Source organism: Psammomys obesus, unplaced genomic scaffold (assembly GCF_907164565.1).
Source record: "Psammomys obesus unplaced genomic scaffold, mPsaObe1.curated_primary_1811, whole genome shotgun sequence".
NCBI lineage: Eukaryota > Metazoa > Chordata > Mammalia > Rodentia > Muridae > Psammomys > Psammomys obesus.
In genome coordinates this window covers 18,597,267-18,615,779 of record NW_026591598.1, presented here as the reverse complement: position 1 = coordinate 18,615,779, position 18,513 = coordinate 18,597,267, and the positions used below count along the sequence as shown (strand labels likewise).

Here is an 18,513-nt window from a genome sequence, read left to right as displayed (position 1 = left end):
TAGGCCAGGTGACTGGGGTGGGGAACTGTGCTTCTCTGTGCTTCATCTGTTCATTGAGGGCTGCAGGCCTGTGGGTGTGGCTGGTACTGGTACTTTGGCATAACTGTGACCAACCTTTCTTGTCACTAGGAGTCTCTGCGGACCCAGGAGCAGGCGGCCATGGACACTGAGGATGGAGAGGGCCTGCAGCAGACCCTGAGGGACCTGGCACAGGTATGGTTACAGCCTTCACAGGGCTGGCCAGACATTTCTGAGCCCCTCACCCCAGCCTTGGGATATACTGCAAATGGTTGCAGCACCCTGGCTGCTGCAGACCTCTGCTGGCACATGGAGCCTTGCCCTAATTAGCCCTGTGAGACTGTGAGGACCCTGAAGGGCAGCGAAGGGCAGGCCCTGCCTGGCGGGCTGCACACTGTGGATATAGACTCAGGAAGACTTCTTAGGTTGCCTCACTCCCGACTGTGACCAGCTAACCCCAACTCCCCTTTCCTGACCCGCCTCCTAGGCTGCCCTATCGGACACAGAGAGTGGCGTCCAACTCAGCAGCTCAGAGCGCACTGGAGACACCTCTGATGGCAGCCTGCGGGGGCTCTCCGGCCCGCGGACCCCGACCCCACCGCGGCACTTCTCCCCGGGTCGAGGCCGGTCCCCACGCCGAGGCCTGTCTCCAGCCTGCTCTGACTCCTCCACGCTCACGCTGATCCACTCTGCCCTGCACAAGCGCCACCTGCAGGTCCAGGTAGGAAGGGGCCTGAGCATTCCACAGCCAGGGACCCTGGGGTCTGGACTGGGGCCCTGAGAAACTGCTGCTGAGATTGAGTTCTAGAGAAAATCTGAACCTGAAGTGCCTGGGTGGCTGGGAGTGCCTCAGAAAAGGGGCTAGAGCCCCGAGAAATGGAGATAAAACTCAGGGCTAGGACCCTCAGGAAAAGTCTAAGAGGGGAAATCTGAGCCTAGGATAAGGAGAGCTTGGAAACCAGGGGCGGGATCAAGAGAAGACACGAGGGGGCGGGGCCTGAGCCCTTGTGAGTGGAGTCAGCCTTTAGGGGCGGGGTGTTCTTAGGTGGTTTGGACACTGGTTGGAGTTGCCCTAAAGCGGGGAGTTGAGGGCACAGGAGTGGAGAGGTGCCCTCTGCTGGCCCAGGCGTGCCCAGTGCCATGGAGCTGTTAGGAGAGAGTGAGTGGGCTCTTCCAGACCCCCCCACCCCCATACCCCAGGACATGCGTGGGCGCTATGAGGCCATCCAAGACCTGCTGGGCACCGTGCGCAAGCAGCTCAGCGATAGCGAGGGTGAGCGGCGCGGCCTGGAAGAGCAGCTCCAGCGCCTGCGGGACCAGACGGCCGCCACAGCTCGGGCCCAAGAGGACGCACAGCGAGAGGCCCAGCGCCTACGCAGCGCCAACGAGCTCCTGAGCAGGTGGGGGGCCTAGGGCCAGCAGGAGGCGCTAGGCCTAACTAAGCAGGCCCAGTCCGCTAGAGGGGCCAGCCAGGTAGAAATACCTAGTTTTCAAGGAAGTAAAAATTCAGTTCTTGTTACCCTAGTCACATTTCAGGTTCCCTCATTGCTACATAGAACATTCCAGAATTCTGCGCTCAGTGCTGCCCAGAACTGTTTTCTGTTGGTTGGTCGGTTGGTTGGTTGCCTGCCTCTTGCTGGAAATGATCCAAGGCCTGGTGCATGCCAGGGAAGTACTCTACCACTGAGCTACATCCCAGCCATTCTAGAGAAAGTTTTTTTGTTGTTTGTTTATATATTTTCAATACAGCCTGTGCAGCCCTGGCTGTCCTGGAGTGCGTTCTCTAGACCAGGCTAGCCTTGAACTCACAGAGATCTGCCTGCCTTTGCCTCCCAAGTGCTAGGACTAAAGGCATGCACCACCACACCTGGCTGGTAGAGAAAAGATTTTTTTTTTTTAATTATTATGTACATGAGGGTATGTGCACTCCTAGAAGCCAGAGCTGTCAGTTAGAGCCCTGTGGATCTGAAGTTACGGGTGACTGGATGCTGAGAATCGGCTGGTCCTCTGCAAGAGCAGCATGTGCTCAAAAGAACTAATCCACACATGTCAGCCTCTGGTCTCCACTCATGTGCTACCTCATACACACACTCCCACACACAGCACAAAAATGTAATTGTAAATATAATACTTTTTTTTTGAAAGAGACATTATCTTCCCTTTAAGCACTTGTAGTTTTTAAATTTGTTGTTGTTACTTTTTAATTTTCTCTTTCAAAGTAAAAACAGTAAAGCTGGACATGGTGGTGTGCTCTTCTTTAATCCCAGGACTTGGGAGGCAGACACAGATGGATCTCCCTGAGTTTGAGGCCAGCCAGGGTTATATAGACCTTTCCAGACTCCTACTCTGAAGTGGATGGAAGGGGCAGGACAGTTCATCTGAGACCAAGCCTTTGCTTTCATCCTGTGGGAAGGAACTGGGCTATTTAAATAGGTTGTCCATAGTGAGAACCCCATTTTGTATTCTGTGTTCATGCCACAAGTGTTCATTTCCACCTTGGTGTTTAGCATATTTAGGGGTTGCACTCTGAGCAGCCCTCAGCCTGATCTAAAAACCCCAGCTGACAGAGGAGCCCCAGTCTCTGCTTGGGACGATGGAGCTGAGGAAGAGGGCAGCTCTCTGCAAGCCTTTGGCATTCCCAGTGGCTTCCTCCTCCTCTGTGGCACACCACAAGCATGCTGCTGCACCCTGCAGTGGGAAGGCTCTGGGGTTCAATCACATCCAGCTCTGTTTGGCTTGCCAGGGTTAGGGTGATAGGTGACACGGGCGGTTCTTGGCCAACCTAGATGCCTGTGTGTCCAGGAGCCTGGCCCTGGCCTCTTCCACCTGCTGGGGTGCTTTCAGGGGACAGCAGCGTCTCCATCCATTCCTCTGGGCCTGTAGGTATACAGGCAGGGCAGAGGGAGAGCCAGGTTCTCAGTGCTGGATGTTATGGTGAGATGAGTCAGTTGTGAGAAGCCTCGAGGAAGGCTTCCTGGAGGCAGCGCCCTGGAGGACAGAGGATGTGGTCAGAGTAGTCAGTCCAGCCACTTTCCCTGGTGGAGAGCAGCCTCAGAAATGCCCCCTCCCCTCTCTGCTTGTCCTGTAGGGAGAAGGGCAGCCTGGCCCACAGCCTGCAGGTGACCCAGCAGCAGGCTGCGGAGCTGCGCCAGGAGCTAGAAAAGCTGCAGGCTGCCCAGGAGGAGCTGAGGCGGCAGCACACCCAGTTGGAGGAGGAGCAGGAGGACACGATGCAGGAGGGCGCCCGGGCCCGCAGAGAGCTGGAACGCAGGTGGGCCCTGCTCACTTCCCTACCAGGGTCTTTGCAGTGCAGTCTTGGGGGAGATAGCACCCATGAGTCCTGGGCCTTCTAACCAGCCCCACTACAGAAAATTGAGACTTGAAGTGCAGTCACTGTGGGAACAGGAGGAGAGGCCTCGGGTGATTAAAAACAGCACGTAAAGATTAATAATCCTCATCTAAGAAACTTAAGGTGCTTAGCCTGTTGGTGTACACCTTTGATGCCAGCATTCGGAGGCGGAGTCAGGTGGAGCTCTGCAGGTTCCAGGGTAGCCAGGGCTATGTAGAGAGACCCTGTCTCAAAAAAAAAAAAAAAAAGTGACACTAATTGTCATTATACAGCAGTGGTAATAGTAATGCCAAGTGCCAGAGACCATGTTAGGCTCAGCCCTCAGCATGACTATGATTTAGAAGGAATTGTCTTTATTTTGTAGCTATCTTTCATGTTATTTTTTTTCACGTGTGGCTGTTTTGGCTGCATATCTGTCTCTGCACCACATGTGTGTGTGCCTGGTGCCCATGGAGGCCAGAGGAGAGTGTTCAGTCCCTGGAACTGGAGCTACAGATAGTTGTGAGCTGCCATGTGGGTGCTGGGAATTGGAAATGTCCTCTGGAAAAGGCCCCTAGTGCTCTCTGCTGAGCCAGCTCCGAAGCCCCATTTTTAAACATAGTAAAACTGAGGCACCAGGGGTGTGGCCATGAGACTTGCCCTGTGGTACACGGCTGAGAGAAGAGCCAGGATTCCACCCTACTATGGCACAAGCAGGGATGGTGTTGGTGTTAGTGGGTGTGGAGTTGTTCCTGAAGCCTTGGGGAGTCAGCAGGCACCTTCTGAAGTACCTCCTGTGTGGCACCACAGTGGCACAAGGCTTCACAGATGTGACAGTTGATCCCCAGAGTCAGAGCTGAGGCTGTGGGCTAGGTTGTCCTTGGGGTCCTGCCAGTGTCCGCTCTGGCTCTGTGGGCTGCATGGGGCACAGAGCAGTAGAGTGACAGGAGTCCCCTGTCGCACAGCCATAGGCAGCTGGAGCAGCTGGAAGTGAAGCGCTCAGGGCTAGCTAAGGAGCTGGTGGAGGTGCGGGAGGCTCTGAGCTGCGCCATACTGCAGAGGGACGTGCTGCAGACAGAGAAGGCTGAGGTGGCTGAGGCGCTCACCAAGGTGAGTCCTGTCACCCACACAACTCACGGTTCTTCCTACTGGCCACAGACTAGCCTTACCTCAGGCTGCTGTCTGAGCATGTCGTTGACCCCTTCCTCTGGCTATGGACTATTATTTTTATCTATTTGTTACTGTGGTTTAAATCTCTCTGTCTCTGTCTCTCTCGGTGTGTGTGTACGTGTGTGCACGCACTGTGGCATTTGTCTGGAAGTCAGGACAGCCTTGGTGTCCACTCATGTCTCTACCTTATTTAAGTCTCTTCATTGGTCCCTGCTGTGTCTACTACTCTAGCTGGATCTTGAGCTTCTGAGGATCCTCCTGTCTGCCCCCATCTTGCTGTGGGAATGGTGGGGTTATACTTGTTAACTTCTGCCTACAGCTTGTCCATGGACTCTGGGGATTTGAACTCATGTCTTTATGCTTGAGTGACAAGAGCTTTACCCACTGAGCTGTCTCCCTAGCACCACAGTCTGACTTTGACCCATGCCACAGATTCCTGCTTTTTCAGGGGCTCATGGGATCAGAGCCTGAAGCTCGGGATCACCTGGTCCTCTTATGGAAATGGGACATGGGAGTTAGGAAGTTGGGGTGCTGGGAGTCCTTGGAAAGTGCTTATCCTGCTCTGGCAGCCTAGGCTCTCCATGATGGTAGCCTAGGCTGTACCTGGACTCTCTTCTGACTCTGCCTCTACCTTTCAGTCCTTTGTTGAGCAGCTCTAGGGTATGAGGTGTCTTTCAAACAACCTCCCAGGCTGAAGCCTTTGATGGGAATTGCCTGACTTGTGTCAGCCCTTTCTCTTTAGCCCCAACCTGGCCTGTGAGGGTCTGTTTCCCTGGATCTCTCCCCAACTGCTGCTTCCCTGTCCCCACTGCAGGCCGAGGCTGGCCGAGCGCAGCTGGAGCTCTCCATGACCAAGCTGAGGGCAGAGGAGGCCTCACTGCGAGACTCCCTGTCCAAGCTGGGTGCCCTCAATGAGAGTCTCGCTCAGGACAAGCTGGAGTTAAATCGCCTTATTGCCCAGGTATACTGTACACCTGCCCCATGTCCCCTCCACAAGGGAGACACCACAGAGGCTCCCATACCCTGCCCTGTCTATCCTGCTACCTCTCATCCCATCTGTCTTTCTTTGTCTCTGTCTTGTGCATCTTAGAAGGATGCTCTAGGGCCAGGCTCTATTCTGTTGCTTTGTTCTCAGCACCATGGATGCCCTTTCTCCCTAGGGAGCCTCCCCTGGACTAGTTGTGACCATTGGAGGGATGGAGGGGGCATCCTGGTCCTGGGAGCGTTCCTTTGCTCCTCCAGATCTCTGTCCATACAGCTAGAGGAGGAAAAGGCGGCGCTCCTGGGCCGACAGCAGCAGGCAGAGCATGCCACCACACTGGCTGTGGAGGAGCAGGGACGGTTGGAGCAGCTGAGGCTGGAGCAGGAGGTGGAGCGGCAGGGCCTGGAGGGCTCCCTGTGTGTGGCTGAGCAGGCCCGGGAGGTGCTGGAGCAGCAGCAACTTGCACTGCGCAGTGAGCGCAGTCATCTGCAGGAGCAGTTGGCCCAGGTGGGCAGAGCCCCATGAGGATGTGTGGGTAGGGGCTCCTGGCCACTCACGTCCTGTTCTGGGATAAGCTACAGGCTCAGATGGGTGTTGGGTTCATACCCACCTCACCTCTACTAGCTAAGGGCCTTGAGCAAGCTATTATACCCGGCATGCCCCTGGCTGTCTCTGAGGCTAAGGGCTTCTGCCCCTTAGAGGATGTGCTGGCTCTTAGCCAGCCTTGGTGAAGAGCCATCATATGAAGAAAGCAGAGACTCGGGGGACTGGAACTATCCAGCCAGAAGGCAGCTTAGGGTTCCAGGGCTCCGGGGCCTGAAATGGAGCATGTGTCCTGGGGTCCAGGTGCAGCTCCAGCTCCTCCTCCCTGCAGCCTAGACGCTGCACTCCTTGCTCTTTGCTGTGCTCAGCTTCTCAGAAAGTTTTGGTTGCAGGGTGGAGTGAGTGGCTAGGGCCTTTGTTTTCGCACATGCATGCATTTGCAAGTGTAGAAAAGGCTAGGGTTTGCCTAGGCACATCAGTGCAGAGCCTGTGCTCAAACCGCAGCCTCCTGCTGCCAGGCCAACCAGACCCCACATTAGAGTACTACGTGGTGAACCAGCCAGGGCGGCTGTTCACAGTCCCTGGGTTGGCCAGCTCTCCCGGCAGCTGAGTGGACGGGACCAGGAGCTGGAGCAGGCCTTGCGGGAATCACAGCGGCAGGTGGAGGCACTCGAGCGCTCAGCCCGGGAGAAGGAGGCTCTGGCCAAGGAGCGGGCTGGCCTGGCTGTGCAGCTGGCAGCAGCAGAGCGTGAGAGCCGGACCCTGTCAGAGGAGGCCATTCGCCTACGGTAAGGTGTGGGCTTTGCCTGCAGGGGCCATGCCTGGGCCCATATCCTGACCAGCCACACCCTGGGGTTGACCCAGAGGAGCAGTCACTTAGGAGCCAGGCTTACCAACACAGCCGAGCTCAGGTGCAGCCTTCCCTAGGGAGCCTGAGTCTAGCTGGGAGGGTAGGCTGGCATCTGGCTCATACTGGGCACGCCCTGAGACCCACAGTTTCCTGGGGCTGGGAAGGCTGAGTCCCAAGGCCTCAGGGACTGTGTGCTACAGCTTGGAGAAGGAAGCCCTGGAGAGCAGCCTGTTTGATGTGCAGAGGCAGCTGGCTCAGCTTGAGGCCCGCCGGGAGCAGCTAGAAGCTGATGGTCAAGCCCTGCTGCTCGCCAAGGAAACTCTGACTGGTATGAGGGTCTGGGTTGGGGACCTGCCAGGCTTCATCTGTAGATACTGGCATCTCGAAGAGGTTGGGAGACCTAGGTGAGGCACGTGGCTCTGGCTGACCTGGGTCCCTGTCCTGAGCTGGCACATGGCTCCCCAAACAGGCCCTTCCCTCTCTGAGCTGTCGGCTCCTCTGGCATCAGAGATAGCAGGGATGCCTGCCTGCCTAGCCTATTGCCAGGAGAGGTGAAGGAGCGTGTGGAGGCCTTGGCAAAGTGCCAGCTGTAGCTGCTGCTTCTTCATCATCAGGGAGGCTGGAGAGTTGAGGTCCCCATAGAACCATTAGCTGCTTCCGTGAATCTCAGCCCTATGCTCTCAGCGCAGGGTCCCCACACGTTCTCCACTCTCTAAAGTCAATCCTACCAGCTCAGCAGAGGAGCTCAGCCCCTGCAGGTCGTGGAAATTGACCTTCCCGAGTCAGACAGACCCAGGGAGGGCAGTGCTAGTGGGTTTACGCCAGGACCCTTACTGATGCAGCTGGGACACCCTCCGCTTTGCCCCTCAGTGAGGGCTGTTGGCACTAATGGAGACACTCCATAAAGCTGGACAGCTTGAGAGGTTACTGGTCTCAGAGCATCATCTTTGACGAGGGTGAGGTTAAATTAACATTCAAATGCTGTGATGTGCTGTGGTGTATGGAGAGTCAGCAGCTGCTTGGCCCAGCTGGCATGTCAGTAACGGAGTCGCCGTACTTTTGATATCCTTCCCTTCGGTGTAGCCCTTCTCACCAGACATTTTCTCCCTTGTACACGAGGGGAACACAGCCAGAGAGCCCATGTGGCAAACTGGTATACAGAGGGAGAGAGCCACTTCCTCAAGGAACTCAGCACAGGTGCCTGGCAAGCTCTCTTCCCGCTGATTTGCCCATGTGGCTCATCTGGCCCGAGGCCGCTGGCCCAACGGGAGCCTGTGACTCAGCCCTGCCTTCCTGCCATCCCTCCTGTGCAGGTGAGCTTGCAGGCCTGCGGCAGCAGGTAACAGCCACCGAAGAGAAAGCGGCCCTGGACAAGGAGCTGATGACCCAGAAGCTAGTGCAAGCCGAGCGGGAGGCGCAGGCCTCTCTGCGGGAGCAGCGGGCAGCCCATGAGGAGGAACTTCAGAGACTCCAGCGAGAAAAGGTTCGTTCAGCTGGGGAAGAGTAGGCAAGGCTTTGGGCCTCATTGTCTCTGTGTTCCAGGGAGGCACCTGTCATGTTCTGCCTCAGTTTCCACATCTATGAAATAGGACTTTATGTTTGCCATAGAGACTCAGGGGACATCTGAGAAGATCTGTGGGAGAGAGTTGTCTATCATATATAGAGAGTTCCAAGCCCCAAATTAGGTCCGGTCCTGGTGAGCCTGGTGGAGACCCACAGTCATTGGAGCAAGGCCAGGGTTACATATAGCAGAAAGCAGGCTGGGCATGGTGCACACCTTTAATCCTAGCACTCAGAAGGCAGAGGCAGGCAGATCTCAGAGTTTGAGGTCGGCTTGGCCTACATAGTTCTAGAACAGCCAGGGCTACATGGTGAAGCCTTGTCTCAAAACAAATGTACAGTAGAAAGCCATATGTTTCTATGTTCGCTAAGATTCTGGAATGATAGGGCAGGGCATCCCAGGGAAGTCCCTTGACCACTGAGTCTGTGTTTATGTTTCCTGAGTTTGTGTCTGATCTTGGTCTCACTCCGCTGATGTCATGTAAGCTGTTTGTGCTTTCATTTTTTCCACCCAATAGAAACGGGATAGACTGTTCTGGGTTCTTGTGAATGAAGGTTTTAGCGTAGCAGCCAGCACTACATTTCCTGTCAGCTTCTGTTACTTGGGGTGCTCTACAGCGTGCTTCCCACGACAGGGGTCTCCAGAAACCTTGCCTAGACAGGGCTGCTTCCAACAATTTCCTGTCCCCCCTGCAGGATTCCTGTAATTAAAGTCCTGAGAGATGTCCCCTGGGCCTCCGTGGATTTGGGTGGGAATTACCACATATGGCCAGTAGGTGGTAGGGCAGCACCTGAAGAAAGGCCTCGTGCACCACCCTTCAGGACGTTCTAGAGGACAATCAATGCCCTCAGCCCAAGAAAGCCATCTTCTCCTTGGGCTGGGTCATGTTTCCAGTGAGCCATTATCTATGATCCCTGGCTCTTACTGTCTTTATGTGTACCCCAAGTCTGTATTCTCTCCTCCTTCTCTGGCAGTCTGGGGCCCAGAGTTCTGTCACTGTTTGCAACCAGCCATAGACCTCTCTAGCTGCCTAAACAGAGTTGGAGAGATGGCCCAGCGGTTAAGAGCACTAGCCCCTCTTCCAGAGGACCTGGGTTCAGTTCCCCACACGATGGCTCACAACCATCCATAACTTCAGTCTCAGGGAATCCAACGCCATCTTCTAACCTCCAGAGGCACCAAGCATGCATATGGTCCATAGACGTACATGTAGACAGACACTCATGCACACAAAAAAGTTTAAGAAATAAAGCTCAGAATGTTTTTGTCACCTGGGCTTGAGGGTCCCCGTTGTCCCCATAGACCTCAATCCCATAGCTCACCTGGTGTGGCCCAGTGACCAGGCCTATGTTTGGCCCACTGAGGGTTCCGTGAGGTTCCAGCCTGCTCTCTCCTCAAGGCCTCCAGGGTACACTCCTGGCCTAGTCCTCTGCATTCTACCTGAGTAGCTGCTGCTCCGTCCTCCCCAGGGAGGGTTCTTGTCCCCAGCTCAGGCTGCTGTGCCCCATTGCTCCATTTACAGACCTGATGTGACCTCGTAACAGCTTCCATTGCCCTACCCTACAATGACCTGGTCACCCACCCTGCCACTTAGCTGTGGGGTACTTGGGCCTTTTTCTGACCTGAAGTCTGCAAAGGACTTTCAGGGCCCCTCCTAGTGTGTCACACAGTCCTGATCTGTCTCTCAGGAGTCTGCATGGCGGGAGCTGCAGGCAGAGCGGGCCCAGCTGCAGGGCCAGCTACAGCAGGAGCGAGAGGAGCTGCTGGCAAGGATGGAGGCTGAGAAGGAGGAGCTGAGTGAGGAGATCGCTGCGCTGCAGCAGGAGCGGGACGAGGGCCTGCTCCTGGCCGAGAGCGAGAAGCAGCAGGTCTGTGAGCCCAGGCAGCCTCTGTGGCTCTCCCACAGAGCTCTCCCGGCTCTGCCCAGCAAGTCCCCACCCAGCTAGGAGTCCAGGAAGCAGCCGGGTTCCTCCTGGGCCTTAGCTCTCTCGCCTGCAGGACAGGAGAGTTGGCGGCCTAGTGCACAGTGGCCGTGACAGGTGACACAAGGCAAGCTGTTGCACATTCTCCTGCCCCTTTGCTTGCCTCAGGCAGCATGCCTCTGGCCTGTGCCCACAGGTGCTTGCCGACCCTTCCTAATAGTTAATTCTTGGTTTTCCATACGGTAACGGAGCAGGGCAGACAGTAGTCATCTGCTCTGTCCCCCGGGGAAAACCACATTCTCTCTGAGCCACAGCTCTTGTCTATATTTGGGAATCATGAAAGTCTTTGTCCTGGGGAAATTGAAGCATTAGTTAGGTCCGTAGATCATGTCCACACACAGGCTCCTACTGCTGCTCCTGAACCCTACTGTAGAGCTACAGGGAATGAACAGGCACCTCTGCCCTAGGTCACCCATGGAGGGACAGTGCTTGCTACTGAGCAGAGTGCGAGGCTAGGAGGAAGGACTAGCCACCCACTGAGCCCTTGCTTCTTCTTAGGCCTTGTCCCTGAAGGAGTCTGAGAAGACTGCGCTGTCTGAGAAACTGATGGGGACCCGGCACAGTCTGGCTGCCATCTCTCTGGAGATGGAGCGGCAGAAGCGAGATGCCCAGAGCCGGCAGGAACAGGATCGGGTAGGTAGGCAGCGGTCTGTATCCAAGGGGAAACCAGCTTGGCTTGAAGGCGCTTGTCAGAGTGGGAAGCCTGCTCTGGGGAGTGCTTCCAGGTGGTGGGCAAGGTCCAGCCCTACCTTCCGGACCCCAAACTGAGGGGGGAGGCCATGAGGTCCGCCCTGGTGAGACTAGTATAGAGAGGCCGGCTTCAGGGTACTGAAGTGTTTTCAGGGTGTGACAGGCCCTGGGAGGGTAGGGCAGTAAAGCGGGGTGGGTGTTGGAGGCTATGTCAGGTCTAAGTGTGAGGCTCCTGACCGCCTCAGAACACAGTGAACGCCCTGACGTCTGAACTTCGAGACCTCCGGGCCCAGCTGGAGGAGGCCACTGCAGCCCATGCCCAGGAGGTGAAGGAGCTTCAGGAGCAGACTGGGAATCTGGGCCGGCAGCGGGAGTCCTGTATGCGCGAGGTGAGCTGACGCTGCTCTCTCCTGGCAGCGTGTGTGCCTGCGTGAGTGCGGAGGAGTGCTGCTGCCTAGGTGCTGGGACTGAGCCTGTGAGTCCTCCCGCAGTGGGGACAGACAATGGCTAACCCAAATAGGAGGCAGTAAACATTTATTAAGCACCTGATGTTTGCAAGGGAGGTTTGGGAGACTCATTGGGAATTGTTTCAGGCTCATGCCCTGCTGAGTCCATTGTACCTTGTCCCAGACCATAACTGAGGCCAGCCACCCACCATCCATAGATGAGGGTATTGGGGCAGTGTAGGGACCACAGCGTCCCCTGGCCAGGGGAGAAAGTGGCATACAAGCCCATTCCTGCCATGGCCCCAGCCCGAGGGCCCCTCACCCCATCGTGGGCCCACAGGTAGAGGAGCTGAGGACCCAGCTGCGGTTGCTGGAGGACACCCGTGATGGGCTACGGCGGGAGCTGCTGGAGGTGCAGCGCAAGGTTCGGGACAATCAGGAGGGCTGTGATGCCCATTGCCGGGAGGCCAGCGAGCTGCGGCGCAGTCTGAGTGAGGGCACCAAGGAACGCGAGGCCCTGCGGCGTTCCAACGAGGAGCTGAGGACTGCTGTGAAGAAAGCCGAGAGTGAGCGCATCGGGTGAGAGCTCCGGGAGACCGCCCGGCTTCCCAGGCCCCATCCTCTAACTCAGTGGTTCTCAACCTTCTAGTGCTGCGACCATTTAATATAGTCCCTCAAGGTTGGTGAACGCTCAACTATAAAACATTTTTGTTACCATTTCGTAACTCTTAATTTTGCTGCTGTTATGAATCATAATGTAAATATTTGATATGCAGTGTGTCTGGTATACAACCCCTGGGAAAGGGTCCTTTAACTCCCAAAGGGGCTGCGACCCCCAAGTTGAGAACTTCTGCTCTGACTAAACATTGCCCCAGAGCCTCACTTCACCCCATGGTTTAGGGAACCGTGTAGATGGTGAGCTTTGGTCCATAAGCATAGCCTGAGAGGGGGCCTGTTTGGTGTCTTATCTGTCGAAGAGAGGGCTGGGTCACACTCAGGCCTTACCTGGAGTTTCTGTGTACCCCTCTCTCCTGGCCAAGGGCCTGCCCCCAGCCCTGCAGGCTCAGTGCCAGGGCAGCCCCGTGGGCAGGCAGTAAAGCTGCACGGGGGCAGGATGGGGCCTCTCTTCTCAGAGCCAGGGCGAGCCTTGAGCACAGAGCTGCGACCACTCTCCCAGAACAGCCTCTGCCTTTCGTTCTCTGCAGTCTGAAGCTTGCCAATGAGGACAAGGAACAGAAGCTGGCCCTCCTAGAAGAGGCTCGCACGGCTGTGGGCAAGGAGGCTGGAGAGCTGCGGGCCTCGCTGCAGGATGTGGAGCGGTCCCGGCTGGAGGCTCGGCGTGAGCTGCAGGAGCTTAGGCGACAGGTGCATCCTGCCCTTCCACAGGCCCTGGCCAGCAGCACCCCTCTCTGGAGGCCAGGGCCACTGTGGGTAAAGGCAAGGCCTGAGCTTTGCCTGACCTTGGCATTCATGGATGAGTAGTGTGATTGACTTTTTCTGGGGAGACCTAACACACGCACACCCCACGCATGCCCCTACTCAGCCCAGAAGGGAACCCGCAGCAGACCAAAGTAATGGTTGCACCAAAAGTCCAACTCGATGAACCAGTGAGTTTTTGGTGGGGGTACTAGCAGGAGTGTGGCTGAGGAGTCACTTACAGGAGCAGGGAGGGTGCAGAGGTGGCTGCGTCACGGGAAAACCCACCCTGACACGGGCAACAACTCCCAAAGGCTGCAGCCTGGGAGTTCCTTGCGGCTTCAGGCAGCTGGACAGGCTCCAGAAGCTCCTTAGCGCCCCTCCCCCATTGGTTGTTTACTCTTCTATAAGTCTAGGAGGGGCTTTTGAGAACTTTCCAGGTTTCCATACTTTCCTGAAAGGCTCTGTTTACCTCCGGAGCCTCGGAGCCTCCTCTCCCTCCCGGAAAGTGTTTTAGTTCAGAGGAAACTGCTCAAGGGCAGATGGGCTCTGAGGGCTCCTCCACCCATGAACCTGTATGGAAGTTCTATGCCATCCCACACTCACACTCAGGCGTCCCCACAGGGAGGCCCAGCATCTTACCCAGTTTTAAAGGAACCTGAGCAATAAATAGCTCCCAAGAACTGGGTCAGGCAGGCAAGCTGTACTGAGCCGAGAGCTAGGTACTTCCACTTTGACAGACCATGGACTGTCTCCATCCCTCCCTACCTTACTTTGTAAGAAAGCAGCCATAACCTGGTCATGCTGGTACAGCTACTGTGGAGACTGAGGCCAGAGGCTCACAGGTCCAAGGCCTGCCTGTGCTACAAGACTGGTTCGAGAGCGGTCTCAACTTACTGCGGACCCGTTTAAAAGAAAGTAAAACCAGCAAGGCTCTCACTCACTAAGTCGGTGAGAATGCTCGCCTACGGCGTGAAGCCCCGAGTTTGCTGCCCAGGACTGCCAAGAAATGGAAGGGGCTGGAGAGATGGCTCAGCCCGTCGGAGAAGCTGCAGAAGACCTGGCTTTGACATGGCAGCTCAAAACTAACTCCAGTCCCAGGGTGTTCATACCCTCTCCGGCCTCCACAGGCGCATGCGGTGTGCAAACAGACACGCAGGCACCACACTCACACACATAAAAACAACTAAGTAAAAATTTTCAAAAGAAAAGTATCCATAAGCGGTTGGGGGTGCAGCTCAGTGGCAGGGTGCCGCTGAGTGTGCACAAACCCCGTGTTTGAGCCCCAGCACAAGATGAGAGACACATGCGCATACACACACATGCAAAAGCAGTAATGCACAGGTAGAACAGGAACACATGGGGGGTGCTGCAGTCAGTTTGTGAGCACAGATTTGAACTTCATGTAATTGTCATGTGTCAGGAAATACTGCTTTTCTCTCTGTGGTTTTGTTTTGTTTTGAGCCATTTTCTACCGTTTGAAAACGGAAGAACTGTCCTTCCTTGCCTTAGCGGCAGGCAATGGCTGAACTCGTCTGCAGGCCGTAGGGTACTGGCCTCTGACTAGACCTCCATCCCCTTCACTTGCCAGCCCTGATCAAGCGCTTGCTATGTACCGAGCACTGCCCACACTCTGGAGAGGTCAGGCCTTCCCACTCTAGAAGGCCCAAGGAACAGAAAGCGGTCTCACTGTGTGCAGTGAGACAGCATATGATAGCCAGAGACTGATGCTCTGACATGGGTGGCACTCCTGAAAATGACCTCACCTCAGGCGCTCACCTAGGCCCGTCAGTCAGCAGCCCTTGGAAGGAGCAGGCTACCTGTGCTAGGCCCCTGCTGGGGGCGGGGTGAGGCTACCTGCTGTAGTCCTGTGCCTGTGGTGGGTGGACCTCGGCCCCCCTGCTCCCAGGAGGAAACAGACCCTCTGTGTTCCCCTTGCCTGGGAACCCAGTCTGCTGCTTGTGGGCTGTATAGGAGGGAGGCAAGTCATTCCCACACTCTGGCCTGGCTTCCAGGTTTAAACACACAGAGGCAAGGTTAATCCAGTTGGTGTAAGTGCTTAGAACAGCTGGGCACACAGCACTCCTGGGCTACCTCAGGAGAGGTGAGGGAGACCTTGGGAGCTATGCTTCCCAGCGGTAGTGTCTAGGCTGGCTGGGCAGCAAGTTAACCCTTCTGCTGTTGCCCACACTTCACCCATTAAGTTGCATACGAGCTCTGCCACGACCGGAGCTCTGTGAGTTCAGCAGGGCAGGCTCCCATGGACATGGAGTCTTAAGGTGATGCCTCCGAGGTTAGCCTATCCCAAGAGACCCCTGGGCCAGCACTGGGCAGAACTTAAGGGCCCAGCTGACTTCCCTGCCTGCTCTGATTCACAGATGAAGATGCTGGACAGCGACAATGTCAGGCTGGGCCGGGAGCTGGCAGAGCTGCAAGGCCGCATGGCCCTGGGCGAGCGGGCAGAGAAGGAGAGCCGGCGAGAGGTGCTGAGCCTGCGGCAGAAGCTGCTGAAGGGCGAGAGCAGCCTGGAGGCCTTGAAGCAGGAGGTAACTGGGCAGGGGCTGGGCTGGCCAGAGGAGGGTGGCCTACCGTCCGCCTGTCTTCCCTCCAGAGGAGAGTGCTGAGGCCATTGCCCCTGACAGCCAGTTGTCTTAACACTAACAAGCAAAAGTGCTATAGGCTGAAAGTGTGCAGACCCCAAAAGGTCGTGGGGCGCCTCTGAAGACACAGCACACCCATGAGGTGGGGAATGTTAGCCCCACTTTGCCAGGACAGACAGGCTCATAAAGGTCCAGGCATCTGCCCAACGTCACAGCCCCCAGCTCTAGCGTGACTGGTGGTCACTCACTCTGCATCAGAGTGCTTACGTAGCATTCAGGGAAGATGCGGTGAGGGGAGGGCCTTTCCTGTGGAACTGTGAGGTGGCCCCTTCTCACGGGAGGGCAGCGTTCCCTGTGTTTTGAGTCCGTAATGGATGCCCTCCACCTGTGTGGCCTTGGACTGATCACTGTTACCTTCCCAGTGCCTGTCTCCTCACAGTGAAAGGATCTTGGCCCTTAGGCCTTTCGTCCTTAGTGAAAGGACCATGGGTGTTACTGTCTTTTTCTTTCTTTCTTTTTTTTTTTTTTTTTTTTTGGTTTTGGATTTTTGAGACAAGGTTTCTCTGTGCAGCCCTGGCTGTCCTGGACAGGCTGACCTTGAACTTACAGAGACCCGCCTGCCTCTGCCACCACCGAGCAACCTTACAGCACATTAGACATAAACATCTGTGACAGATAAGCACATTCAAGTTCCCCCTCCCTAATGAATGCTCTTTGCCCTCCTCCCAGAGTGGAGACCGCTAAGGCACAGTGTGGTCCCCGGAGTGTTGGGCACTAGGCCGGCCAGGTGGGGGTAGGGGCTAGGGGCAGCCTGTGACTCCGACTTTACCCCCCACCTCAGCTCCAGGGATACCAGAGGAAGCTGCAGGAGCAAGAGGCCGAGTTCCGAGCGCGTGAGCGAGGCCTGTTGGGCTCCCTGGAGGAGGCGAGAGGCTCGGAGAAGAAGCAGCTGGACACAGCTCGCAGCCTGGAGCTGAGGCTGGAGGCGGTGCGGGCCGAGACCTCGGAGCTGGGGCTGCGGCTCAGCGCGGCCGAGGGCCGGGCCCAGGGCCTGGAGGCCGAGCTTGCCCGAGTGGATGCCCAGCGGAGGGTGGCCGAGGCCCAGCTGGGCGGCCTGCGTTCCGCCCTGCGCCGGGGCCTGGGCCTGGGCCTGGGCCGAGTGTCCAGCTCGCCAGTGCGGGAGGCTCCCAGCGGTGGTGGCGGTAAGTGTGGCCGAGGATGCAGTTGAGGGCTCTCTGAATGGACACACCCCCAGAGGGGCACACCCCTCGTCATTCGGGCGCCTGGGTAGCTTTGTTAGGGAGGGATTTTTACTGTCATTTACCTTCTCTGCATCTTGAGCCCATCTTCTTTGTTTTAGTTTATGTGTTTGTGTGAGTGCTTACACATACATAGATATATATGTATGCATGCACATCGTGTGCGTGCCTGGTGTTGGAGAGTCCAGAAGAGGACATTAGATCCCTTGAAATTGGAATTAAATTGTGAGCTGCCATTTGGGTGCTGGAAGTCAAACCCAGTTCTTATGAAAGAATATCTGGTGGGGTAGGGTGGGGTGGGATGGCCCATACTTTTAATCCCAGCCCTCGAGAGGCACAGGCAGGCGGCTCTCCGAGTTTGAGGCCAGCCTGGTCTACAAAGAGAGTTCCAGGACAGCCAGGGCTACACAGTTCCTCAAAAAGTTGACAGTAGAATTGTTGACAGGAAACCCAGCATTCCCACTCAACATTACATAGCTAAAAGAACTGAAAAGTGTGTAGACACTTCTACAGCAAAGTCTATTGCAACATTATTCACAGTAGCCAAAAGTCAGTAACATCCCAAACACCTGTCAACAGGAATAGACAAGCAAAGGTGTAGTGTATCCATCCTGTGGAATAGTATTCAGCCATTAAAAGGAATGATACAATGTAGATCAGCCCTGAACAGTGCACTTAATCATGGAGTGTGGCAGTAAAGGACAAACAGCAGTGAGTCCTAGCACAGACAAGTCCACAGAATGAGCAAGCAGGTTCAAGGTCCCCGAGATCTAGGGAGGAGACAGAGCTGCTGCTTCAAAAACTGGTTTCTGTCTGGTTATCTTAGTTGGCCAGGACTGCTCTCTCAAGGCACTGTGACCCTTCAGTATCAGTGAGAGAATGCAGACTCCCTGTCTCCCCAAGAACGAGGATGCTCATGGCTGCATGGTGAAAGTGCAGGCTTGTGTAACCTGCACACATCTACCTAGATATCGTAAGGCGTTGAGGCACTGTGCTAGTTCATGCACATACAAACCACGTGACTCGCTTTCTTTGGAGAATATTGACGGGGAAGGTCTGTATGCGCGCAGCTCAGGTCCCATGTTCACGTTGTTTTGTCTCAGTGTTCGAGACAGGGTCTCTCTAGGCTATCCTGGAACTCACTGCGCAGGCTAAGCTGGCCTTGTCCTCAGGATGGTCTTCCTGTCTCAGCTTCCCAAGTGCTAGGAATACAGGCGTAAGCCACCATGCCTGGCTGTTTTGAAATATTTTCATATGTACTTGAAGCATCTGGTAGATTCCTTAGGGACAGTGGGCTGGCTGTCAGCGACAGTGGTAGCTCAGCAGACAGAAATGTGTGTTGACCGTTTCAAAGGCTAGAAGTCTGAGGGCTGAGGGATCTGAGGGCCATCTGAAGGTCCTGGGTGGAATGTGTCCACGGCAGCACAACTCCAGTGGTCGTGTGGCACCTGGGTCTCCTATTGTATGTATGTATGTATGTACACATGTATGTATGTATGTGTTTGTATGTATGCATGTATGTGTTTGTATGTGTGTATATGCATACATGTATGTAAATGGACAGCAATGGTGGGGTGGGATCCACCATTCCAGTGTGACATTATAACCCACCTACAGCCACCTGTGTCCAAATGAAGTCATGTTCAACATGGGGAATTTGGGGAGATA

At 55.7% G+C, this 18,513-nt stretch overlaps 1 protein-coding gene across 5 annotated transcripts in view; it reads left to right on the top strand.

Annotated features, from left to right (window-relative positions):
• Positions 1-18,513, top strand: part of Crocc (ciliary rootlet coiled-coil, rootletin) — a 36,101-nt gene that overhangs the window by 10,778 nt on the left and 6,810 nt on the right. For all 5 annotated transcript variants that reach the window (XM_055610935.1, XM_055610934.1, XM_055610933.1 and 2 more), the window contains exons 11-27: positions 130-213; positions 506-739; positions 1,219-1,418; positions 3,107-3,289; positions 4,312-4,456; positions 5,331-5,477; positions 5,775-6,005; positions 6,636-6,829; positions 7,092-7,219; positions 8,205-8,374; positions 10,141-10,320; positions 10,933-11,067; positions 11,370-11,513; positions 11,911-12,149; positions 12,776-12,935; positions 15,365-15,532; positions 16,428-16,788. In XM_055610935.1, coding sequence (XP_055466910.1) covers positions 130-213; positions 506-739; positions 1,219-1,418; positions 3,107-3,289; positions 4,312-4,456; positions 5,331-5,477; positions 5,775-6,005; positions 6,636-6,829; positions 7,092-7,219; positions 8,205-8,374; positions 10,141-10,320; positions 10,933-11,067; positions 11,370-11,513; positions 11,911-12,149; positions 12,776-12,935; positions 15,365-15,532; positions 16,428-16,788 — 3,103 coding nt within the window. The remainder of the gene's footprint in view (positions 1-129; positions 214-505; positions 740-1,218; positions 1,419-3,106; positions 3,290-4,311; positions 4,457-5,330; positions 5,478-5,774; positions 6,006-6,635; positions 6,830-7,091; positions 7,220-8,204; positions 8,375-10,140; positions 10,321-10,932; positions 11,068-11,369; positions 11,514-11,910; positions 12,150-12,775; positions 12,936-15,364; positions 15,533-16,427; positions 16,789-18,513) is intronic.